At 40.9% G+C, this 26,773-nt stretch overlaps 1 protein-coding gene and 1 non-coding gene across 3 annotated transcripts; both read left to right on the forward strand.

Moving 5' to 3' along the window:
- Window positions 1-8: 8 nt before the first annotated feature.
- On the forward strand, window positions 9-26,773 carry NSUN2 (NOP2/Sun RNA methyltransferase 2). Of its 2 annotated transcripts, XM_036409385.2 has the most exons (19): window positions 9-361; window positions 468-625; window positions 2,700-2,804; window positions 4,885-4,990; window positions 6,950-7,021; window positions 8,033-8,117; window positions 9,084-9,276; window positions 11,292-11,366; window positions 13,099-13,229; window positions 16,364-16,437; window positions 17,274-17,404; window positions 17,779-17,875; window positions 20,784-20,968; window positions 21,281-21,373; window positions 21,939-22,074; window positions 22,679-22,759; window positions 23,112-23,250; window positions 25,072-25,111; window positions 25,832-26,773. In XM_036409385.2, the coding sequence occupies exons 1-19, from the start codon at window positions 254-256 to the stop codon at window positions 26,121-26,123; spliced, it is 2,301 nt and encodes a 766-aa protein (XP_036265278.1). In that variant the 5' UTR covers window positions 9-253; the 3' UTR covers window positions 26,124-26,773. The 2 variants fall into 2 exon arrangements, with proteins under 2 accessions (XP_036265278.1, XP_036265279.1); XM_036409386.2 differs by lacking the exon at window positions 22,679-22,759.
- Window positions 1,162-1,292, forward strand: LOC118704015. Its single transcript, XR_004983250.1, has one exon. It is a non-coding gene; the product is annotated as a small nucleolar RNA SNORA18 (small nucleolar RNA).

A 26,773-nucleotide genomic window follows, 5' to 3' on the forward strand; every position in this document is an offset into this window, starting at 1 on the left:
AGAACCCTATCACCCGGCTCAGAGATGCCTTTGTGGCTGCTCTCTTTTGCCACTTTCACACTCAGGCTGTCAACGGATCCCTTTGTTTTCTGGACGTAGGGGTCGCAGTGCTTATCACTTGGTCTTCAGGTTTTCTGCAGGCGCGGGAGAGACGGAGCGCACCTGCGGGGGGCCTTGAGCTGCAACCCGGAAGTACGCGCAGCCAACGGTGGCGGGTCGGTGGGTGCGGGCGGCGTGCGCGACCGCGTGGGCCATGGGGCGGAGGGCGCGATGCAGGCGGCTTCAGCAGCAGCAGCAGCAGCGGCGGCGGCCCGAGGGAACGGAAGACGGCGCCGAGGGCGCCGGAAAGCGCCATGACGCGGTAGGAGCCGGGCCCAGGCGGACCGCGCTCCACGTGGGCCTCCCAGTCCCCTAGACCTGTGGGGTGGCTCCCCGAAGCCTGAGTAATTCCCTTTTCCCCCCCTCAGGGCTGGGAAGGCGGATACCCCGAGATCGTCAAGGAGAACAAGCTCTTCGAACACTACTACCAGGAGCTCAAGATCGTACCGGAGGGCGAGTGGGACCAGTTCATGGAAGCGCTCAGGGAGCCCCTCCCGGCCACCTTAAGAATTACTGGATACAAGAGGTAACCAGTGCATTTATTTCCTCAAGGGTTGGGATGCCTGAGGTTGAATTTTAAAAAACGAGAGTGTTTTCTCGAGAGGTGTTAAATGGCTGGATAACCGCTGCAAGTCAGCGGTGTGGATCCTAGAGTGATAAGGCATCGAGGAGGAAGCGCAGGGGCCAGTAGGGTAGACCAAGGAGGTCTGGAGGCATGTGAGATGGAAGGCTAGAATAGGAAATGAAAAAGCAAAGTGAGAAAGGGTGGACCCCTTGGAGGTTCGTGAGCCACGACTCCTACCCTTTGAAACACATGAAAATTTCTGACATTAGCCGAAACCGGTTTGGCTCAGTAGTAGAGCGTTGGTCTGCGGACTGAAAGGTCCCGGGTTCGATTCCGGTCAAGGGCATGTACCTTGGTTGCGGTCACATCCCCGGTAGGAGGTGTGCAAGAGGCAACTGGTCGATGTTTCTCTCTCATCAACGTTTCTAGCTCTCTATCTCTCTCCCTTCCTCTCTGTAAAAAATCAATAAAATATATTAGAAAAGAAAATTTCTGACATTGAGGTCTATCCCGATGGGTCTTTCTTTATAGACTTACATCGTTGGAAACGCCTCATAGAATAAATATGTTGCTTCCTTTATTCACAGAACTGTGTGTTAGATCTGTGGGAAGGAGTTACAAGACAGGAAAAAAAAATTTCTGATGTTACCAAGTTTGGATAAAGCTGTTTCTCTCTCTCCATCTCTCCCCCCTCTCTCTCTATGTGTGTGTGTGTGTGTGTGTGTGTGTGTGTACACACACATACACACTAGAGGCCTGGTGCATGAAATTCGTGCCCTTGGGGGTCTCTCAGCCCCCCGCAGTCCAGGAGCCCTCAGGGATGTCTGACTGGCATGGGGAGTGGGCCTAAGCCGGCAGTGGGTTATCCTTAGCGGTGCTGTGGAGGCAGGAGAGGCTCTTGCTGTTGTGGGTTGAACCCTGGGTTCAAAATAAGACCACTGGAGGCTGATGATTGATTAAAAAAGAAAAGCAGGCAAGGATTTATTGAACTGGCCAGGACGCCACAAGTGCACCACACACAGGTGGCCACACTCATGACCACACTGTTTCAGGTGTAGGAAGTCCTTTTAAAGGTCCAAACCACAAGAATTTTCCTTTGTTCTAAATTCTAAACTTCAAAGGCTGGGACTAGCCAGCAGGGTCGTTCCCAGCAACATCCTGCTGGACATTGGAATATGGCCCTATCTTGTGATAGCCGATAATACAGAAGCAGAGCTCAGCAGTTGATCTCTAAAGGTTATATACAGTTTCTACCCCTGAAGCTACTGAGTCAGTGGGAATCAATCTCCTGTAGTTCTGGTCCCAGGCACAGGAAAATTGCCTTAGCCTCCAGGTCTCCACCTGGAAGCTGAGGTAACTCCCCTATTTTTAAGCAGATACAGAAGCCAGAATAACAGGGTTAAAATTCAAACAGCAGTTTTTACCCAAGTATGGTTGCTACCATATTTCACTGCCACCTCTGCTGCTCTCACTGACCATGAGCCCGGCTCAGGGCTTATGGCTGAGCTGTGCTCCACCTGTAGGAGTGCACTGACCACTCGGGCAGCTCCTCATTGAGTGTCTACCCCCTGGTGGTCAGTGCTCGTAATAGTGACGGGTTGTTCCGCTGTTCAGTTGCTTTGCATGTTAGCCTTTTATTATATAGGATATAAAGGGTGTCCTCCACTAAACGGTATATATACACATGTTGAAAATGAAATTATTTTAATAAACACTGCCTTTATAATTACTTAAAGTGTATACATTTTTGTGTTAATACCCTTCCAAGATGAATTGCAAGCAAAAATGGAACTGTAGGAATATTTAAGAGGGAAGGAATGCAGTAGAAGTGTATTTAGTTTGTCATCCTTTGGTGATTAAACAGCGAGTATTGTTTAGCTTTGAGGGAATAAAGAGACAGTAATAAAAGAATGTCTTCTCTCCATGCAAAGGTGGTTTTAGTTTTAGATCACTTGAAATCTTAAATTCACCAAAAGATTAACTGTATTAGCCTTTCAGGTTGGTTTGAAACTTGTTTTGTTTGTTTTTTTTACAGCCATGCAAAAGAGATTCTACATTGCTTAAAGAACAAGTATTTCAAAGAATTGGAGGACCTGGAGGTGGATGGTCAGAAAGTTGAAGTTCCACAACCTCTGAGTTGGTAGGTACAAGAAGGCTCCATGCTGTTGCATGTGTTTGGGATTTTAATCTTTGTCACTTGAATATATGTCTTGGTAATGTATTTGCTATTAGCACAAAAGAACCTGAACATACGTATGAGGTATCCTCATATTTTTCACCCACTGCTTTTTATTGTTATTACTTTATACTGTTGTGCATGTTTTCATGTATGATTTTTTCCCCCCAGTCAATCCAACCTCTTTGCTTCCCTGATGTTACCACTTCTACCATTTCCATTTAAGCTCATTTTCTCATGTCAAACTGTTGCTGAGTGTTTACTTTCAGAAAAATGACAGCCTTAACCTGGCAAAGCTGCACAAGTCTGCTCCAGCTGACTCTTTCTGTCTCTTGCGCCCCAGCATGCTCCTGATCTTTGTGCTAACCTCCCCCCCACCCTTTGCCAATTCTGTAGGTTACTTGTTTTTCATGGCCCAGGTCAAGTCCTGAGAGTCATTTAATTGTTATAGTTCCACATTTCAGATTATCAACTTTGAGTTGTTGAAGATTCTCACAAAATTGTGTGTGTGTGTGTGTGTGTGTATTCATACATATTTAGATATTTAATAATTGTTCTAAAACTGTGAATTTAACCAGCATTTTCTGATAACTTTTGTAGGTTTTGACTATTCAAATGAATGATATTACCTTTCTTTTTTACAGATCCTTTAGTAATTGTAAACCAGGGTCAGGTTTTCATTAATCATGGGCTGTAGATTTGTTTGCTTTTCTTTCATTTTTACTGTTCATATCAGTGATACGTGCAGGGTACACATTTTGAATCAATGACAAATGCCAATGCTAAAATCATTATTCAGCTGAAGTTCTCTGTGGTTGAAGAATAGAAGTGAATCACTGTCTAATAATGGCCAGTCATTATCTTCATGTTATTGATTGTTTTATTTTTCTGAACACAACTGAAGCATGTGGACAACATATTATACGATTTGGGTTTCCAATACTTACATTTTGTTTTGTTCCCCCCTCATAACTACATGGCAGTTTTATTGTATAAACATTTACTCAATCAAATTCACTTACCAGGTTTGGGATACCCATACATCTCTCAGCAAGCAAGTAAAGCAGACACTTACCAAGAGGCTTGATGGTTTTCTGTATTGCTCAAAATGCAGAAATATATAATACTAGAGGCCCGGTGCACGAAAATTCGTGCACTTTGGAGAGGTGGTCCCCTCAGCCACGGGGAGCCGGCTTGGGGAGCCGGCTTGGGAAACGGGCCTAAGCTGTAGTCTCGCCTCCCTCTGTGGGGGGTGACTGGGGTGATCAGGGGAAGGAGCCGCCCCAATCACTCTGCTGCTGCCGCCACTGTTGGATGCGAGGCCTGAGCCTCTGGCTTTGCAGTCACTGGGGCTCACGGCTGCCTGAGCCCTGGGACTTGCAGCTGCTGTGGCTTTGTCTGGATGGATGTCCGGAAGACATTCTAATAGTATATTACCATTTTATTAGTATAGATTCTTCTTAACCTTGTGGTGCATAATGGAATAACATTTAGGAAAGTTTGTGGGAATTCTGTTTTCTGTATATAATTTTCTTTTCTTTTCATAAACTCAGAAATACAGTAAACAAAATTGTAATCAAATGCTTCTCAAACAGTTTGATACTTGGTTTGCCATATTATTTTGGTTGTGTGATCTGCATTTTAAATTTAAGAAATTTATTATCTTACTTGTTTTTTTATTTTTCTGATGACCTTTATGCCATCGTTAACTTACCATATATAATGAAGAGCAGAGGATTCTCTACTTTTTTGTCAGATCCTAAACATTATCATCATGGTTTTACTGTGATGGCACATGTGTGTGTCTCTCCAGTGCCCCCTAGGCTCTTCTGTTTCTGCCCGGGCCATGGGACTTTAAGAACCATGCTCCTGTGTCCCAGGGAACATCATCAGTGTTGGCTGACTGAACTGGAGAGGATCATGGATGAGCAAGCAGAACAAATTTGGGTGTTTCATTGGCTATATGACCTGGATAAACAAGAAGTCAGTGAGAGAGCACTTTAATATATACAGTCCATAAACATTTTACTTTCTTTTTGGTCAGGTATCCTGAAGAACTTGCCTGGCACACAAATTTGAGCCGAAAAATTTTGAGGAAGTCTCCACAATTAGAAAAGTTTCACCAGTTTCTGGTTAGCGAAACGGAATCTGTGAGTAGAGTTCTTTAGACTTATTGGTTTCCTTAAAGTTTTAAATGCATAATAGTGTCATAGTTATATTTTTAGCCCTATTTGTCAATGGGAGTGGTCAAGTAGATAAAGTATATAGGAAAGACAACTGCATCTGTATTTTTCACCTGTAATCTGTGATTATGAAGCTGTTACCTTGTTTGGTTGCACTAACCATGAACTTTGATAGGGATATATCACGGTTGTCAGCTTGATTGTGTTTGGGTGGCTGCAGAATTGGGGTGTGCACAGGACTGCTTGATAGCATGCCATTTAGGAGACAAACACTTATTCCACTCTCAAGTGTATGTGCCAGGTGCTTATAACAAGAAAGTAGTATGTTTTTTTTAATGGCTGTGCTACTTATTTTACTAATAGTGAGATTTTTAAACTCACTTTTTATCACTTCTGTTTTTGTTTTTTTGTCCTGTCTCTACTCCATTTTTGTCATAACAAGCATACATACATACAAAAAAATACCTAAGCCTTAGCTGGTTTGGCTCAGTGTAAAGAGTTCGAACCAAAGGGTTTTGGGTTCAATTCTGGTAAAAGACACATACCTTAGTTGCAGCTTCCTCCCGGCCTGGACCCTGGTCAGGGCTCATGCAGGAGGCAACCAATTGATGTGTTTCTGTCACATTTAATATATTTTATTGATTTTTTATAGAGAGGAAGAGAGAGATAGAGTTAGAAACATCAATGAGAGAGGATCATCGATCAACTGCCTCTTGCACACTCCTTACTGGGGATGTGCCTGCAATCAAGGTACATGCCCTTAACCGGAATCGAACCTGGGACCCTTCGGTCCGCAGGCTGACACTCTTTCCACTGAGCCAAACCGGTTTAGGCAAGGCTCAGTTTTCACAGACTCATTTCCAGCCCAAAATCCTTATGGTGAAAATTAGCAGGTATGAATGAATGTGCAAGTCTGTATTTAGATTCTAAAAGGCCGATGGGTAAGTAGTGATAGCCCTTTTTAGGCCCTTGTAATGGAGCAGAAGTTTCCTACTAGCTGATATTTTATAGGTTTCTCTCATTTTTATTTTTATTTCAGAGAGAGGAAGGGAGAAGGGGAGATAGAAACATCAATGATGAAAGAGAATAATTGATCTTGCAGCCCCCTACTGGGGATTAGCCCTCAACCCGCCATGTGCTCTGAGCAGGAATCAAACCATGTGGATACTGAGCCACACCAACTGGGCTACTTTCCCTTTTTAAACATTCATTCTTAAGGTTGTTAAAATAGAGTTGTGATTGAGGCAAGTGCTGGACTTCATCAAGAAAATTTTGTCTGATTCTAAACTGTCGTACATCTTCAGAGATGCCTTAACTCACTCTTTAGAACAGACAATTTAGTGAAGAATTTTAAATAATTTATATTGGGAAAGGAAAAAGAAAAGCAATGATTAATGCTTTCACCTTTCTGAGAGACAGTTCTCAGTAATAGAAAGAGACATGGGCTGTTCTTGTAACAGACTGAGATATAGAAGTTGTAGTTTTAGCTGAGAGGGAAAAACTTGCTAACAGTGACTTTGTACTGGGCCCCCTTTGACTGCTCCTCTTGCCGAAGATATTTCATTGGCATTGTTTGCCTTTGAGACATGTTTACCCAACTTCTAGATCTTCTGAAGGTAGGAATTGGGGACTACATAAGCTTAAAATTCCCTTTGTTTTAATGCAATTTCAAAATGCACTGTCTTTTTAAAGGTAAGTTTTGGTAAATGGTCATTCTGACTTGACCTCTAGATAGCAACCATGTATGTATCCACTAGTATGAAATTCTGTCCTACCTCTTTAATGTGTGTAGTCCTAACTCTTGTTCTGTGTATGATTGATTCTATGGTCTTTTCCTGTGGCATTTAAAATTTTGAATTTCCAGTATTGAATTTTTCTGCACTTTTTAATGTCATTGCTTACTTTTTAAACATTTTATTTTCTAAGGGAAATATCAGTCGTCAAGAAGCTGTTAGTATGATTCCTCCATTGCTGCTTAATGCTCAACCTCACCATAAGGTATTGTGTATTATAAGGCCGCTGTCTGTGTTTGTGCCGCTCTGTGGTTGAGACCTTTTTTCCTAATATAATGAAATTTTTTTCCACTTTAGATAAATAGAAAGTGATAATTTTTTTAGGTATTTCATATTTTTGTCTTATTTGATTTTTATGTTATTTAACTATTTTCTTCCTTAAAAATTATTTTTAAAATATTTTTTTTATTGGTTTCAGAGAACAGAAGGAGAGGGAGAAATAGAAATATCAATAAGAGAAAAACGTTGATCCATTGATTTGCTGCCTCCTCCACACTCCCTACTGGGGATTGAGCTGTGACCTCCAGGTGCACAGGACAACGCTCAATCCACTGAGCCCCACTGGCCAGGCAAAATTTTTTTCTTAATTTGTTTATTTACTATACAGATTATCTGCAGTGGTGTTGATTGACTAAATCAGATTAAAAGTCATATTGAAAATGTGTTGAGAGGTTGTTACATGCACTCTTTTCTTTGCCTGAATTAATTTTATTATCCACACATCCCTGTGGGGGTAGATGCTATGATTGTCCCCATTTTTCCAGATAAGGAAAAGGAGATAAGGAAAAGTTGAAGTAATTGGCCCAAGGTCACAGCACTAGTCGTTGGCTGAGCTGAGATTTGAGACCAAATAGCTCTCTTTTTAGCAATATATTCTAGTGCTTCTTGCATTTAGTATCTTTACTCATTCATCCCTAAATGTATTGCATTTATTGGCTTGTAGTACTGTCTGTTACCGTCCCTTGAGAGAGTATTGTAACTATGACTTGAGGGCATTCTATGTTACGAGATCAGTTAAATAGTTCACGTTGTAGATTCATTCTATAAAGTTAACTATCAGTTAAATAGTTCACGTTGTAGATTCATTCTATAAAGAAATATATTTAGGTATTGGAATAGAAATAAAAATATTAGAATGACTCATTGTTTTAAATTAAATGTAGAATGTTTGATTTCTTAAAATAATAGTCTCAAATATTTCCTTGCTTTTTAATAGATCTTAGATATGTGTGCAGCACCTGGATCAAAGACCACACAATTAATTGAAATGCTGCATGCTGACATGAATGTCCCCTTTCCAGGTATGCATTGGACTGGGGTTTGGAGGTAGCTATGCAACTTTGGTGGGATGTAGACAGGGAAAAATTAGAACATTGCCTGAAGCCTCCCTGAAAGTAGAACTGGATTATGTTAAGAACTACTGTCTGACTTCCCGAATTCAAATCCCATCACCATTTGTGAGGTGAGTTAGGTGATATTACTACAGGCATCACGTATGAAATGAGCCATCAGTCCTGAACTTGCGGAGTGTGTGATACAAGATTACAAAGTGTTCAGATTATGGCAGCTATTACTGTAGTATCAGTGATGCTCCTTTATAGAGATTTTATAAAGATACAAAAATACTGTCTATAGTCTTAGTCTTCTAATATTTTTATGTATCTTTATCTCCTACTTCGTTTAAGAGAGCAATATTGATTATAAAATGTTACTAGACATATTTGCCTTTTTGCTGGAGATGAGAAAGAAGCCAAAGGGAGAGGAAGTGGCACCCGGGAAACATTCCACCAGGTACTTAGCCGTGGTACGACTCAGAGTCTTCCAGGGAACAGCTTTTAAATGTTCTGGAGTGTGAGACCCCACCCCAAGAATCTGATCCAGAGACTAGAATGGTGCTCCAGCAACACGCAGTATTTAAAACACTTGTCAGGTGATTCTGTTAGTTTGTACACCTGTCTGTCTCACCTCATCCTCCTAATTTATTAATAGCAACTAAGAAAATACATTTTTGGCATAATAATTGGTACAAAGTGAATAATTAGTTGAACAAATGAATCTTGAGGTTTTAAAATTTTAAGGGACCCTGAGATCCATGCTGAGCACCGGGGTTTCTGTTTTTGGATCACTCCTGTAGTCCTAGCCAATCTTTCACACTCAGGACTCAAGTTTCGTGGATCCTCACCTTTCACATGCCAGCCTACAGGTTATGTATTTCAGGAATTTACTTGTGCTGCATGTCACCCAACACTACAATTTTATATTCCCAGAGGGATTTGTCATTGCAAATGATGTGGACAACAAGCGCTGCTATCTGCTTGTTCATCAGGCCAAAAGGTTGAGCAGTCCCTGCATCATGGTGGTCAACCACGATGCGTCCAGCATACCAAGACTCATGATAGATGTGAATGGAAAGAAAGAGGTTCTCTTCTACGATCGCATCCTGTGTGACGTCCCATGCAGGTATTTATATTATCAGGACCAGAAAGCCCACGATCCATTAAGAAATCATATAAAGACTGAAATGAAACTGCACATGAACACACCGTTGTCTGTATGATTCTTGTGGTAGCTGGTATGAAGACAGACATAGAGTTTTAGTAATACAGAGACTGAGCATGTGGAGCACAGTTAAGAAAGGGGTGGTTTTGGTAGTCTAAAAGAAGAGAGAAAATACTTGAGAGGAAAAGGGCATCATAAACTCATGCATTTCAGGATGTAGTCAATTGGAGTGATTTGTTGATCTGAGTGTATATGCTTGTACTTCAGTGAGTATGTAAAACAGTCATCAAATAAAAACACATTGCGTTTTTACTTGTGACTTTTATATTGTTTAGCATAGTGAAATTGGGAGTTCAAACTTTTGATGAACTGATTTTACTGTATCTGTTCACATACTTTTCTTCACATTTTACATATAAACTTTAGGTTTTTAGAGTTTGCCTTTACTAAAGTTTTATGCCATAACTGAATGAGTTTTTCAGAAAGAAATTAGTCAAACTACAGATGGCTGTTAAGTTCTCTGAGGCTGTGACATAGGCAATGATAACAAGGGTTTAATAGCTTTTCAGCACATGATTTTGTGAGGCTAGAGTTCAAAAACTGCCACAAAACTTTTGTTAGCACTAAGTATAGTATTTAACTGATGCATCAGTATTAACTTCATCTTGTTTAAACAAGTGACAGATTTACTGCTAGTAACAGAACTGAGTTTGAAAATAATGCTGGTAGCACTGAATATGGTTGAGTTTTTTAAATACCTGGAAAATTTTCCCTTTAAAGTAAAATTTAAAATTGGTCATGAAATGAATTTTTTTCTAGATTGCAATTTTATAATTTTCCTCTGGATCAGATGTTTTCCTAAAACCTTGTTCATTTGATTGGGAGCCTAACTCATTTCTTATACCAATATTGTAAAAATAAAGTGACCTTATGAGCACTAAGTTGTGAGCTGAAAAAAATTCCTAAAATATAGATTTTTAACCCATTGCCGTTATACGAAAGCCATCATGTCTCAAGACGTTTTCATCCTGCAAACTTTGCACCTCAAGGACATGTGACTAGATCAGTGGTTGGCAAACTCATTAGTCAATAGAACCAAATATCAGCAGTACATAATTGAAATTTCTTTTGAGAGCCAAATTTTTTAAACTTAAACTTCTTCTAACACCACTTCTTCAAAATAGACTTGCCCAGGCCGTGGTATTTTGTGGAAAAGCCACACTCAAGGGGCCAAAAAGCCGCATGTGGCTCACGAGCTGCAGTTTGCCGACCACAGTACTAGACCATCAAGGAAAATGAAATGACAGAAAAAGCAACAGATGCAGGAATTAGCTCAGAAAAACTGGGTAGATAAAAATAGACATGTTCAGAGAGATTAATGAATCAAGTCTATTATAAAATTTACTAGCAGTCCAGTGCACGAAATTTGCACAGGGGTGTGTGTGTCCCTCAGCCCAGCCTGCACCTTCTCTAATCTGGGATCCCTCTCACAATCCAGGACTGCTGGCTCCAAACTGCTTGCCTGCCTGCCTTCCTGATTGCCCCTAACAGCTTCTGCCTAACAACCTGATCACCCCCTAACAACTCCCCTGCCAGCCTAATTAATGCCTAACTGCTCCTCTGTAGGTCTGGTCCCTCCCAGCTGCTCTCCCCTGCTGCCTGGTCCTCCAACTGCCCCCTCCAATGATCACAAGGGTTTAATAGCTTTACACACACACACACACACACACACCCTCCCCCTTAAACTGTCTTCTCCTGTAGGCCTGGTTCCTCCCAATTGCCCTCCCCTATGGCCTGATCTCCCACAACTGCCCTCCCCTGCAGGCCATCTTGTGTGTTGGAGTGACAGTCAATTTGCATGTTACTCTTATTAGTAGATAGGATGCCTATTTTATAATTTAGCTTGAATGTGACATATTTGTTAAACTCTAATCATCTCCCTGTAGAAAGTTTTAAGTTCTTAAATATCTTTCCAGTGGAGATGGCACCATGAGAAAAAACATCGATGTCTGGAAAAAGTGGACCACCTTAAATAGCTTGCAGCTGCATGGGTAAGTAAAACTTTATAGCTGGCAGCATTGTTTGACAAATCAGTTGGTCAAAATTTATTGTTGCATCACCTAATTGGGCATCCAGATTTTTGACTCTGTGTAAGCATCAGAGTGTTAATGATGTAACTTGCTCCATGGGAATTTGCTTGTATATCAGAAATAATTGCTTTTAAAATCTTTAAGAGTAGTAAACTGAAGATTATACACATTTATTAAAAATGCATTTTATAAGAATTTCCTATAACATTTCAAATTTTTTTAAAATGAAATGACGATTTACTTATTGTTTTACCAGTTGTTTTCCTGTTCTTTTGTGTTTATTTTGTTCAACATTTTTATCTCAGATATTTATTATCCCTAAAATTTTTTTGAAGAATTCTTAAAAAGAATCTCATACCTTAAAAATAACTTCTGTCATGTCTAGTGTATTACAGTTTTCTGTTCCTATGGATTTTTTAAGTTCCTGTTTCGAATAGTTTTTATTTTTTCTTCATTTACTATTAAAATCATACATTCTTAACTTAAATGTATAACAGTGGATGGTCTAAGTAGTTAAAGAATGTTCATCATTAATAACTTCAGCACCAGATTTTGTTTTTCTGCTAAATAAATAAAATTGTTTTGTGAAATAGGCATTAAAATTAGAATGTACTGAAGGCTACAAATTGTTCATAGAAAAGAAAAATCAAGTATTTGTATAACTATGAGGCTTTTTAATAGTGAAATTCATCTAATATGTTGAATTCAGTCAATCACTTTATGCTTTGCTTGTCAACATGCTGGGGAAATCCACAAACAAGTGTTTATATAAATAGGTGTTTTTTTATATTTACACTAGAGGCCTGATGCATGAAAATCATGCACTAGGCTTGGCCTGTGATGAGGTCTGATATTCCCCAGCTGCTGGCTAGGGACTTCCTTTATTCCACGCTGCTCCCTGGTGGTCAAAGCACATCATAGCAAGTAATCCGTTCAAACTTCCAGCCCCTCCTGCCATGGTCCCGTCTGCCAGCAGCCCTGCTCCTGTCGCAGCCTCTCCCACTTGCTGATGGTGTGGAGTAATTAGGCTGGCACCAGCAGCAGGTGCAAGTGGCAGCTGCTGCTCAGATCCCTCTCAGGAGCAGGGGGAGGGGGAGAAGCCCTCGGGTGGTCAGGGCTGGCAGCCACTGCTCACACCTGCTGATGGCACCGATTGTTCAGATATGGCGCCGGGCACCAGCAGCAGTGGTGCTCCAATGCCAGTTGTGGGTGCAAGCAGGGCCGGCGCTGGCAGTGGGTGCAAGCACCAGGTGGGACTGGCATGTGGGAGCAAAGAATTATTAGTAACCACCTGAGGTTTGCCCGAGTGACAGAGACAGTGCCCCACCTTGGTCTGGCACTCCTGCTCATCTTCACTATCCCTCAGTGGCCAGTGCCCACCATGTTCCACACATGCTCCCTGGTGGTCAGCGTACGTCATAGCAACCAGTTCACTTTGTTCTGCTGTTCGGTCTATTTGGATATTAGCCTTTTATTATATAGGATAGATGAAACATCTTTTGTAGGTTTATTTTAAATTCATTAGAATTTAAGCGTTTTTAAAAAATTGAAATTATTTATTTTAGAGTACTTTGTATTTTATTGTGAGTCTGTCATAAAAACTTATAATGAATATGTGACATAAAGGGTGCCCATAAAGAATGCACTCTCTGGCTGTGTTTGGTCTCAGTGACTTAGTATATCCAACCCTTAGCTTACAACTGCGGATTGCTACACGGGGTGCTGAACAGCTAGTGGAAGGTGGTCGGATGGTGTATTCTACGTGTTCACTGAATCCCATTGAAGATGAAGCAGTCATAGCATCTTTACTAGAAAAAAGTGAAGGTAAGCACGCTGTATTAATAAAAGTATAGACTTTCCACTACTATTGCTATAGTGCAGTGATTTTCAGCCTGTATGCCACAGAATTTTTGTAATTACTTTACGTGTACCATGAGATGGAAAAGGTTGAAAATTGCTGCTATACTGTATACTTCTATAGATCTTTTCCTGGGGCATTTGTTTATATTATTAACCTGTAAACCCTAAAATGAGATAGCTCTAATGGGAAACAAATGAGATAGCTCTAATAGAAAACAAGCTTATATAATAGATCTGTTTTTCATGAATTACAAACTTTGCCCCATTATCTGAGTGTGAATATTTGTGTCAGATTCTATCAGTGTAATTGTGGTAAAACATACATAAACTTAATACTTATCATTTTAACTATATTTAAGTATACAGATCAGTAGTGTTAAGTACATTCACGTTGTTGTGTAGCCAGTCTCCAGAGTTCTTCCTCTTATAAAACTGAAATTCTGAACTCATTAAACAACTCCCCATTATCCTCTCCCCATTGTTGTAGTATCTGTCTCTGAGTTGGAAAAGACTAGGTATCTCATGAGTGGAATCATACAGTATTTGTCTTTTTGTGACTTGCCTACTTAGCATACTACCCTCAAGGTTTATCTGTGTTGTAGCATATGTCAATTTCCTTTCTTTTTCAGGCTGAATGATATTCCATTGTATGTATACCATCCATGGACACTTGGGTTACTTCCTCATTATATTATGGTGAATAATAACTTTGAGGCTCTGCTTTTAGTTTTTTGAGGTGTAATACCCAGAAGAGGAATTGTTGGGTGATGTGATAATTCTGTCTTAGGACCTACCCCATGCTGTTTTCCATAGTAACTGCACCATTTTATAAGTCCACCAGCAGTGCACAGGGTTCCTGTCATATTCTTCTTAAAGCAAATAATGAGAAATTTCAAATAGAATGAAATTGCGAATTTCATTCCAGAACAGAGTGCTATCAAATTTACTACATGCATTTTTGTGAAGTTAAGACAAGAGTGCATTTCCTCTGGTGGTATCTACAACAGGCTGTGGACTTCCAGTTAGGTTTTCACTGGCTGGTTGATCTATGTATAAGTCAGTGCTCACTCTTGTCTTTCAGCCTGCATTTACTGTGTTTGTTTTGTTTTTGCTGTACTTATGTTGGTCTACAGAAAGATGTGATAGTTGAGAGATGTTTTTTTACATGGTCATAATCTCCACAGTTATGTTCATACTTTATCTCAGAAGGTATATGAAGAGAAAGACTGTGGGTGATGTAATTTTATAGAAAACTAGAGGCCCGGTGCACAAGTGGGGACCCTTGGCCTGGCCTGAGGGGATGGGGCCAAAACCAGCTCTCTGACATCCCCTTGACAGGTCCCTGATTGCGAGAGGGCGGTTCTCATGTGATGCACCCTAGAATTGGGCTCCTTCCTCTTAAGTCACCACAGCTTGGCAGCTCCTGCATTGAGTGTGTGCCCACTGGTGGTCAATACATGTTATAGCTACTACTTGAATGATTGGCTAGTCGCTTAGGCTTTTATCCTATCTAATAAAGAGGGAATATGCTAATTGACTGTCACACCCTCACAAAGATGGCAGCGCCCAGTCCCCTCAGCTCCCCAGCTGCCCAGGGCCAGCCAAGGCTTGTGCTGCCAGCAGTGGCAGCAGCAGAGGTGTGATGGGGGTATTGCCTTCCACTGATCTTTAGGTCATCTCCCACCCCTGAGGACTCCTGGACTGTGAGAAAGGGGCTGGCCAGTCTGAGGGACCCTTCTCCAGTGGATGAATTTTAATGCACCTGGCCTCTAGTATATATAGAATAGATTAACTGGGCATCCCACTCAGTGACTAGGCAGGTGGGTTTCCAGTCTAGATCTTGCTCTCACAGCCACCATTAAACATATGGTTGTCTCAGGCTTGTAGATTCTTTCTCAGTCCTCGGTGACAGGCATCCTGTGTAGACATGGCTTCATGGTAGCATAGACCTTTGCTAAGCTTTGCACTTGGCAGTTGCTGTGACAGGACAGGGTGTGGTCCCCACCTGAAAAGTACTCAAGAGACTTAGCTAGAGGAAGGGCAGCCCACAAAACATTCAGTCTACAAAACTGAGCCAGCATTGGCAGCTTCTGACCCAAATACTGGTAGGCAGGCAGGCATACTGAGCAATAGACAGTGTTTGAAGAAACCAGTTTCTGGGAACCTCCACTGTTAGTGTTCACTTTTTAAAGTAAGTTTCTTCAGATATACTAGTGGAAATCAATACAATGTTTTGGTCAAAGGTGTCTCACTACTAGATGCTTGTTGGGTATTCTCTTGCTTTGCTGTCTATAATTATTGTCTGAATTTTCGTAGCTTATGTAGGGCTTTGTTGGTGTTTCCTCTTCTGTGAAGCTGTCAAATTAATGTCTGTGGCCTGTGAGTGGTAGTTCACGTGAAAGGTTTCCTGCCCCTTTCACAGCTTCTGGTAATACTGCTATGTGGACGTGTGTTTTTAAAACTAGGCTGTTTTCCTAATGGGCAGCTTTAGAAAACTTATTTTGGACCTAAAACTGAGTATTTAAAAATTGCCACAGTTCACTTTAAAATGTTACTTTTTTGGTTCTGGGATGTTTGTTAGCCATAAAGGCATGAAGGTGATCCACAACATCTGACTGCCAATTCTGAACACCAGGAGGGTTCCCTTAGCTGAGTTCTAGCCTGGTGATGTCTTTAACTTGATCTTGGTCATGGAATTTGATTTTGGTGATGGAATCAGTCAGCCTTGGATGCGTCCTGGGACTCTGCAGCTCTTCCCTGGTCCAAGAGCTTTATTGAGCTCCAATGGACATACCATAACACTCACTGGTTTCAGCTGTACAATTCTATGATCTTTAGTAAATTTACTAAATTGTTGCAGAGCCCTCACGACAGTATGATTTTACTAGTAGTCCATTCCCATCACCCCAAGCAGAGCCCTCCTGCTCATTTGCAGTCACTCTCTGTTTCCATTAAGAACCACGAATGTATGTTCTGTTTATACAGTTTTGCCCCACCCAGACATCTCCTAAATAGAGAATCATGCAGTATGTGATCTGCATCTCATTCACTGGGCATCATGTGGAAAAATTTATTTTATTTTATTTTTTGATATGTAGGTGCTTTGGAGCTTGCTGATGTGTCTTCTGAATTGCCAGGACTGAAATGGATGCCTGGACTCACACAATGGAAGGTAATCTTTTTGTGAGGACCCTGCTCAACAGAGTAGGTACAACCCACCCAGCCTTCATAGTCCTGAAAGTTCTAAGCATCCATATTTGGGTAACTTGAATAATAGCTTTGGTTATGCTTTTTAGAATCAATTTCAAGATTATACATACATAAATAGTATGATTATACAAATACTTTTCTCTGGCCATGGAAGAGTTTTCCTGCCTCATTTTCCTAATTGGACATCAGCTTTGTTTATTTTTTTATCTCTGTAAGTTCAGCTTTGCTTTATTTTATTGGCTGAGATTTAAGCTTCATTTGTAATATACAAGAATACATTTTTCAGTTTTAAACTAGAAATAATATGAGGCTTTTGTTTTTTTTTAAATTCCACATGGAAAATGCTTTATAAAATGTCCTGTTTAGCAGAATAAACAGTTATTTCCTTTTTTTTTAATTTTTTTATTTTTATCTTCATCTGAAGATAGTATATTTATTCCATTGATTTTTAGAGAGAGTAGAAGGCAGGGTGAAATAAGGAGAGAAAGACACATTGATATGAGACACAATGATTGGTTGTCTGTTGCACGGACACCTGGAGGTGAGGATCAAACCTGCATCCCAGGTACTTGCCCTTGATTAGGAATTGAACCCAGACCCTTCAGTGTGCAGGTTGACAATTCTGACTACTGAGAAAAACAGGCCTGGATTATTTATCTCAATTTTATCTTTGCAAATAGTCTTCCTAGCTTTGGAGAGAAATGAAAATCACCATTTATCATTTTTGAGAATATCTACACTGGCCCCTTTTTATTAGGTAGTGCTGGTGATTTAGAATCTTCCCCTCTCATTTTGTAGGTAATGACGAAAGATGGGCAGTGGTTTGCAGAATGGGATGAGGTTCCTCACAGCAGACATACCCAGATTCGGCCAACCATGTTCCCACCAAAGGACCCAGAGAAGTTGCAGGCGATGCATCTAGAGCGGTGGTGAGTTTTGGGGCTCTCAGAGTTTGGGGACAATGGGGAGGTTGGGCATTCCTGCTAGGCCTGGGCTGTGCCTCTGGCTGGCCTCAGATATGTAAACTTTTTAACACGTGAGAATTCCATACCTGTTAGCTGCTGGAATTGAGCCTTTTTGAATAATGAAGGTAGTTAGAACCTAATAGTAATACATTAGATATTGCATTAATTTTCTGCATATTACACATTGGCCGTTCCTTGAATGAGGGCTGTGTGAATATTAACAAGATATCACTTCTCTATCACAGGTCATCTTTGTAGTACTTGTCTTAATATTTAATATTAAAAGAATGTATTTTGGATCAGTTAAAAAGTGAAAATTGTGTTTTGTTTTTGTTTAGTCTTAGAATATTACCACATCATCAAAATACTGGAGGGTTCTTTGTGGCAGTATTAGTGAAAAAGTCTTCAATGCCATGGAATAAACGTCCACCAAAGGTAAACGTCTTCCAAAATACCACAGCACACCATGTAATCTCTTTGTGCATTCAAGGCAGGAGCTGACAGAGGTCAGTTGGAACGTGTTTTGGGGGATGGGCCTGATGGTGTGTGGAGGGATTCATTTAAATGTTCAGTTTTCCAAACAAAAAGCAATTTCTTATAAGGGATATGTAAGTGGAAAAGGCAGTCTGGAAAATTCCTTTCTTCTGCACCTTAAATTTAATTTTTTTTAAAGATTCTTGTTGATTTTTTAAAAACATTTTATTTTTTACTTTTTATTGATTTCAGAGAGGAAGGGAGTGGGAGAGAGAGAGATAGAAACATCAATGATGAGAAAGAATCATTATCAGCCGCCTCTTGCACGCCCCCGACTGGGGACCGAGCCCACAACCCAGGCATGTGCCCTTGACTGGAATCGAACCTGGGACCCTTCTCAGGCCAATGCTCTATCCACTGAGTCAAACTGTCCAGGGCTTGATTTTTTTTAAAGGAAGAGAGAGAAGTCTCTTCTGGATGTCCCCCTCAGTGGGGATTGAGCCTGCAACCCAGGCATGTGCCCTGAGTAGAAATCAAATCAGCAGACGTTTCAGTGCACGGGACGCCGCGCAACCATCTGAGCCACACTGGCCAGGGCTTAAATCTAACTATTTAATAAAAATTGAAAACATGTAAAGACTGCTCTGTGGCTCAAAATCAGAGTATCCCCCACCCTACCCTCAAACTGGCTCTGAACTCTGTAATTCCCTGTAGGTTTGTTCCATTTAGCCCATTTCAGTTTGATGGAGCTCTTCTAACCTCAAGCCTGTCTTCACCTTGGCTGTGAATAATTAGTTTTTTCAGGCCTAGCTAAAAAGGCGTGGATTGGCCCTGACCTATTGCAATGGATCTAAACTGCCTCCTGGGTCATTGTAAGGGCAACTGTGAAGCAGAACGGCTGAGAAAGAGCTGCCTTTCGAGACTTGACACAAAGTTGTGATTTAACATGTACTCTCCTCCTCATCAGTTTGGCATTATTTTGTTAGTTTGTATGTCAGCCTTCATAGAACTTAGCCTGGAGTCACAGTCTGAAGGCCTGCATTTCTTTCAGATCCATGCTTAAAAATTAGGACAAATAATGCTTAGACTCTGGAGAAATAGTAAGTAAACAGTTTTCTGGGATATGGCTAATCCAGATTAATATAGGAGTATACAGCCTCAAATTGGCCCAGGATTGGAACTGGCACTTTTGGGTAGTCACCATGGCATTGGTGTTAGGCTAGAGAGCATTTCCCTTAGAGAGTGAAGGTCTGTGTGTGGTGGTCTTGACTCTTAATTGATCCCTAACATCCTGGTTGGGAGGAGAGCTGGCCAATCAAAGCACTGCTAACAGAAAAGGAGCCCCAGCCACATGTGTGGTTTCGGTTTTCTTGCAGCCTCTTTTCCCAAGAAAAGTGAAATAAAATTTTTTTTTTGTTTATCCCGGTATATTTAAAATATTATTTCCATATAATCAAAATAAGTTATTAATGAGGTATTTTATATGCTTTTATACTAAGTTTCTAAAAGTAGTATAGATATTATGTTCTAGATATCTTAACACTAGTCACCTCTGCAGGGGTCAGACAACTGTACCACACATAGGTTGAAGATCGGTTCACATAAGTTTGCTTTAGATTCACTTGAATTTGGGGCTATGCTGACATTTTGCTTTATGATCACCTATGTAAATGGGTTTTGAACTTTTTGTTAAGTCTGTCTCTGCTGTGGCATCACACTTTTTAGAACAACTTATTTTCTTTCATATCAGCTTCTTATTTTGTTTGTCTGTAAATATATTTTGGTTGCCTGTGCCCCTTGGGCCTTTCTGAGATTCTTCGTATTCATGATTCTGGCATCTAGTTGAAGTGAAAACATGTGGACACTAATCCAGAGTTTGCATCAGGGAAAGCCGTACTTGCACAGTGCTGCTGGTGTTCCTGGGAGGGTGAGATTAGATCGCTGGGATGGAGCAGAGAAAGCTTTGTGGAGAAAAGGGCATTTGATATGGACTCTGAAAAAGAGGCAGCATTTCAGGAAGCGAAGATGGGGGTAGAAAGGATGTGGGCCACTGCTGGCCTTGCCAAGCAGTTTCAGGTGGTGGTTTTGTTTGTTGCCTTTTTCTACATTTAAATAAACTATTCTCTGGGAGGCAGTGTTGTATAATGTTAATAGCTTTAGAATCAGCTAGTTCACTTTACAACTTTGTGAACTGGGGAACTTTTCTGTGCTTAGGTGTCTAATTTGTAAGTTCACTTCATAGGGACTGGGAATTACTACTTTTACCAATCTTGGGACTTATTAGAAAGGACAGATCGTTTTAAATAATTTTTCATTTAAGACTTTATATAAAAAGTATCTGAGCATTTAACATAAGTAAAACATTTTGCTCTTTCTCAAAACCACATTTATACCTTTGCCCTGTTCAGTTATCATATTATTCAACAGGTATTTCCTTGTCTCTGGAGGTACATTCTTCTGATTTTCGAAGTTTCTCCAGGTGCTCCTTTCCTACGTTGTGATTATTCCTATACTTGTCTTTTCCACCCTGCCTACAATTTAGGGGTTATGTTGACTCCTTTGCCTCTCTCAGTGTGCCTAATACAGAGTGGATGCCGGCAGCATTTTAAATGAAGACGAGCTGGCATTACCTGCCAGCTGTTATGCTTTTTATGGGATTATGGAAAAGTGATTTAAAAAAAACAATGTCCATGAGTTCTGTTTATAACAGCAAGGTGTTATATTTACAAATAACAGCAAGATGTTATATTTTCTATAAAATGTTATAGGAAAATAGTTGAGATTGATTTTGTAAGTTCCATTTTATTAACTTTTTATAGCAGTGCAAAGTGGATTGGAGTGTAAATAGATTTACTATTCCCTCTGACAGCTGCAGGGGGAGTCTGCGAAGCCAAGAGACCCTGTGCAGTCCAGCCCTGCAGTTCCCACGGGAGAGAAAGCTGAGGGCCCCTCAGAGCTGGAAAGGAAACTGGACACTGGAATTGGTGATGCAGAAATAATAGAAAGGACTGAGGATTTAGAGAATAATGGAAATAAGAAAGATGGCGTGTGTGGGTAAGAAACATGGTCTGTCTTGAGTCTTAACATTCTAGTGCCTTCCCAGCTGTGTAGATGGACTGGTATCTCAGAACCTTTCCTGTGGTGGTTTTTCAGCAGGCAGTGTGAACACATTTTGGCTGGCAAAGTACTCAGTTCAGTGTTAAGGAGCTTTTGGTGTGGAACTTGTGTCTGGGGGCAGAGATTTAAGACCTGAGGGAGCGTGTGTATAAAGCCCCGTGATGCACAGAGCTGGGGGTGAGGGTTGAGGGCAGGGAAGAGTGTGCTGTTTCCGATTTCAGATGACTGATTTCATCTCATTTCCTTTAGTCCCCCTCCATCGAAGAAAATGAAGTTATTTGGATTTAAAGAAGATCCATTTGTGTTTATTCCTGAAGATGACCCATTATTTCCACCAATCCAGTAAGGATTAATTCAGTCTTTTTTGATTCTTTAAATAAATTCACTGTGGGGTTATAAATATATAATTGGTAACATTTATCCATAGTTTTATTTTTATCTAGCTCTGTATAACTGTATTTTTACTTTTTAATAGCATGTTACAGCTGGGTGAAACTTTAGGGTGTGTTTACTGAACCTTTCAATTTAAAGTGAGCAGTAATCAGAGAAAATAGACTGCCCAAAGGTAAAGACAGTGGAGATAGGGAAGAACTCAACTCAGATCCTGAATGTAAATTACTCAGTTGAATTTTGAAATCAGTGGCCAAGGCTGCCTTACTCAGTTCCAATTTAGGAGATGAGGAATAGTGGGGCTGGGTAGGGCCTTGATTGGGAATCTCCAGGCAGAACAGAGAGAATATATGCTAAGGATAATAGTCTCAACTTCTCTCTTCCTTATTCATTAAGTTTTTGTATATATTTACCAGAATGGTCACTTAGGTTGTCTTGTCGGGGAGAATTGGGTGTGTTTAAAGACAGTCTATTAAATTTTGAATTACATTCATAAGCACCTCTGCTTTATTTGTAGGAAATTTTATGCTTTGGATCCTTCATTCCCAAGGATGAATTTGTTAACTCGAACTACAGAAGGGAAGAAGAGACAACTCTACATGGTTTCCAAAGAACTGAGAAACGTGCTGCTGAACAATAGTGAGAGGATGAAGGTACAGGTCACAGATGGGGACTGATGCATAATTGAGGACTCCTTCTCAGGTTTCCTTGGGAGGAGCAGATTCTGGCACTGCCTCTCCCAAGTCCAGTATGTGTAGCCTGCGTCCCTTCTGTCCCACTGTCCCTCTCAATGTGTCATGGGAGGTAGATGTCACGGGTTTGGAGGGTCTGCCTGCTGCTGCTGTGGTATAATGTTGTCATTTCTATTGTATTTTCTCTAGAGTGTTTCTACTTTTAGTTCCCTGTTTCCATTTGCTTTACTGTTTTCCTAACTTGTTTTTCCCTTTGCCTATGTACTTAATGCATTATATCTCCAAGTGTTGTCTGGAGGTCCATGAGGTCAAAGTAGTTTCATAACATTGACTGGGACTTGGTGTTCACAGGGGCTTTCAGGGGGACAGGATCCTTGCTCCTTCATTCTATGTGCTAACATAGTCCTGCATTTTCAAAGTTTCCTGGTCTTCCAAGGTTCTTCATTTCTCTTTTCCTTCTTTCATTAGTACTTACAGTTCTGCCTTCTCAAGGTAGAAGGGATTATTTTAATTGATTATCCTGACTTTTATTTGTGTGTGTTTCATCATATTTTTTAACTTATAGGTTATTAATACTGGGATAAAAGTCTGGTGTCGAAATAGCAGTGGAGAAGAGTTTGATTGTGCTTTCCGGTTAGCACAGGAGGTAATTTGGGGAACAGATTTGGACAGCACCAGCCACAAATAAATGGGAAGCAGTTGGGCACAAATAGGAGCTTCTGAGCCAACCCGACAGGTCTGGATAGCTCAGAGCTGGGCTGGCACTACCAGCCATTTGAGTCTCACTGTTGCACTCTCTGAGGCTGGGTTTCCTGCTCTGGGAGAGTTTGCTTACAGATTATTACAGGTTCCGGGCAGAGGGTGCTGCTGCACCTGCCCAGGGCTATAGTGAGGTGAGGCCTGGACATGGTCCTTGGGAAGGCCCTGAGGACAGTGTGGTGCTCACTTTACCAGGTGATTGTTTCCATTCATAAAGTGACCTCTCTTTGTTCCCACAGGGAATCTATACATTGTATCCATTTATTAATTCAAGAATTATCACTGTATCATTGGAAGATGTTAAAACTCTATTAACCCAGGAAAATCCATTTCTTAGAAAACTTAGCAATGAGGCATACATCCAAGCCAAGGACCTGGGTAAGCATTTTAACTTGTGTGGAGGCCTCACTAGTCCTTATATAAAGACAGTACAGCTGTGGGAGTTTCCTCTTGTTGAATCTTAGTCTTATATTCAGTACATTGTGACTGTCTTTTACTGACTGTTGGTTTCCAGAGGGTTTTATGGAAACATAATTGGTCTCACTGTATTTACGGTCAAGAACACCTTAGGGCCGAAAACCCGTTTGGCTCAATGGATAGAGCGTCGGCTTGGGGACTGAAGGGACCCGGGTTCGATTCCAGTGAAGGGCATGTACCTTGGTTGCGGGCATATCCTCAGTAGGGGGTGTGCAACAGGCAGCTGATCGATGACTCACTCTCATTGATGTTTCTAATTCTCTATCTCTCTCCATTCCTCTCTGTACAAAATCAATAAAATATATTTTGTAAAAAAAAGAGCACCTTAAGGCTGTTCTCCTTCCTCTGACTCTGGGAGACCCTGCATCTCCTAGCTGCCATTGGTGTGCAGTTATTAGGGCCTGGCCAGCCCACCAGCTGGAGCTCCATGTCACTGCCCACCAGGAAAGGTACCCATGTGACAGCGAAGAATGCATTTTTATCAATCCTATTAAAGCAGAATATGCAATCTTGCTATGGCGTTGCTAGCCAGCCAAAATAGATTCTCACCCAAAACAGATTTTTGTAACACTGTTGATTTTATATTTCTGAAACCTCCACTTAGATCACTTGAGTGATATTTTTACTTAAGAATAAAAATAATTCTACTCTTACTAATTTTTAGTTGAATTTATTGGGGTGAATTGGTTAATAAAATTATGTAGGTTTCAAGTATACAATTCTATACATCTGTGTATTGTGTGTTCATCACCCCCAAGTCAAGGCTCCTTCCATCACCATTTCTAGGCCCCTTTACCCTCTTCTACCTCCCCCCATTCCCCTTCCCTGTGGTAATCACCATACTGTTGTCTGTGAGTTGTTTTTGGGTGGGGTGAGGGGTTTCTAATCCCTTCACCTTCACTTTTACTAACTTTTATGTGTTCAATATTTCTGGCTCAATTTGATGAAAACTTGAACAAATGGGTTATTGAGGTCATAGTTTGCTTTACATTTAAGACTGGAGTCCTAGAGAACATAGCACATGCTGTGTTGAGTCCGAATCCTCTTATCTCCTCAGGCATAACCTCAATTTAGAGTAGAGATTATTTTAGAGGATAGAGGAGCCATTTGTACTTTATTTTTTATTTTATTGATTTTTTTACAGAGAGGAAGGGAGAGAGATAGAGAGCCAGAAACGTCAATGAAAGAGAAACATCGACCAGCCGCCTCCTGCACATCCCAGGGATGTGCCCGCAGCCAATGTACATGCCCTTGACCGGAATCGAACCCGGGACCTTTCAGTCCGCAGACCGACGCTCTACCACTGAGCCAAACCGGTTTCGGCACATTTGTACTTTTTTAATCCTGTAGATTATTGAAGTATAATTTTTGATAATTTTTATGTGTTTCATGCTGTTTCTGGGAGTTGGAGCTTTTATCTAACCTTGAACTTTGAGAATTAACCAGTAGTTAGTCCCACCTCCCTGTGTCTGAGACTTTCTAAGTAGCTTCACCTAAATCCCGATGGTCTGTCTTGGTCCTCTCCCACATTGTCCTGAACCATGTTGTTCTGATGGCCCTACTTGGTGCTTAGTTGGCCGATGCCTTCATGTTTTTAGAAGAAAAGTCCTTCATTGAGATCCGGGAGACCCCAAAGTGTAGATTATTTCTTGTTCTCTTTCCATATAAACAGAGGTGTCCACTGTAGGAAGCTTGGCCAATGCTTGTCTCTTTCTCTTCCAGTCAAGGGGAGCGTCGTCTTGAAGTACGAGCCTGATCCTACGTAAGTGGGGATATTCTTGCCATTGGGCTTTGGTGTTATGGTTGGGGAGTTGTGGTTGTGCTTAGAAAGAAGCCTTTTATGAATGTTCCTTAAAACAATATAGGGAAAATTTAGAACTGAACTACTACATTCTTGTATTATATCATCATGAAAATATTTTCTATATAATGTTCAGCTCAGGCCAAACATTTTTATTTAGATAATAAAATGCATAGTATGTGTTCTGTGTGTTTTAGGAACCTAATCCTAATTTCTGTCTTAAACAGAATAAATGGAAAGATTGAACAATTAAAAGAGATTATGTTCTGCCCTCTCTTCCATTGGTTCAGTGCCTGGGTTACCTGTTAAGCATCAGTGCTGTTCTAGGGTGGGGCATGGGGGTTCCCCAGTGGCTCACAGGGGACCAACCCTGCTTTTGTGTAACCACTGGAGCTTGACAGAAATGCTTAGTGGAGTAGGTCCCAAATTGTCAGCACTTTCCAGGAATGGGACAGAGAGCAAAAGCACCCCACCTAGTGAAGGAAAAACTGGCCAATTTGAGTGTTTGATGATATTCAGGGTAGGAGGGAGGAAGCTGATCTTTGAGAAAATCCATAGGATCACAGACTGAAATGCCTTCCCAGTGGTTTAGTGGTATAATTTTTTTGAGAGACTGCATATTAAACCTCTGGAGGCAATGATGAAAGACTTAATACTTACATGAAGCCATTTTGTTTGTAGGAAACCAGATACCCTGCAGTGTCCCATTGTGTTGTGTGGATGGCGGGGAAAGACATCAATTCGAACTTTTGTGCCCAAGAATGAAAGGCTGCATTATCTCAGGATGATGGGGCTGGAGGTGTTGGCAGAAAAGAGGAAAGAGGGGACTGCTCTGACGGACGAGAGTGCAGCCAGCTCTGGACCTCTTGAAGATGAGGAGGTGAGTGCCGACCAGAAAACAGAACAGACTGCCAGTCCAGACGCCACCAGCACAGGCAGTGACTCAGTCGGGGGGGCCACTGTGTCCCGGTGAGGCGACCACGGGACCTCCACCTTGGTGTCTACAACCAAATCCAGAACTTTGGACCTGCAAAGTACATATTTTTAAAGACTGGAAACTGATGGAATGATGGAAGCATCTATGAATGATCTCAGTACTGCTTTCATAAGGAGTTTACTAAAAAATATTTTTTTAGTTTGTTAGAAATTAATTGCTCACTTTACTTTGTTCTTTGGCAAACTGGGTCCAGTTTACCTGTTGCAGGTAGTAGAGTTTCACAGTTAAGTCTTAATTTCCACCGAGAAACATAACTGCTCTTACAGAAATTTTCAGGTCCCCTTTGTTGTGCCTATATTGCTTTTAAGTCCAGTCTTTCTTTTAATTATTTATAGAAAGAGTCTATATCTCCTATGAGTTGATGGAAAACTGCATCATGAGCTTTATAATAATTATATTAAGTTGCACCGTAGCAGTGCAACATTAACATGCAGTGAGGTAAATATCTGAGGTCTCAGATAACTTCTGTGCCTTTGTAATAAAAGGTAAAATAAACTGTTGGAGTAAAAGCTGTATCATGAATTGTGATACTCGTGCTTTTGTCGATGGAGTGCTTTGCACTTTTAATTTTTAAATGGTGTTTGGGATCCTTGGAACATTTAAATAAAGAGTTAATGATAAATGTG

This window comes from Pipistrellus kuhlii, unplaced genomic scaffold (genome assembly GCF_014108245.1).
Source record: "Pipistrellus kuhlii isolate mPipKuh1 unplaced genomic scaffold, mPipKuh1.p scaffold_m20_p_4, whole genome shotgun sequence".
NCBI classification, from domain to species: Eukaryota; Metazoa; Chordata; class Mammalia; order Chiroptera; family Vespertilionidae; genus Pipistrellus; species Pipistrellus kuhlii.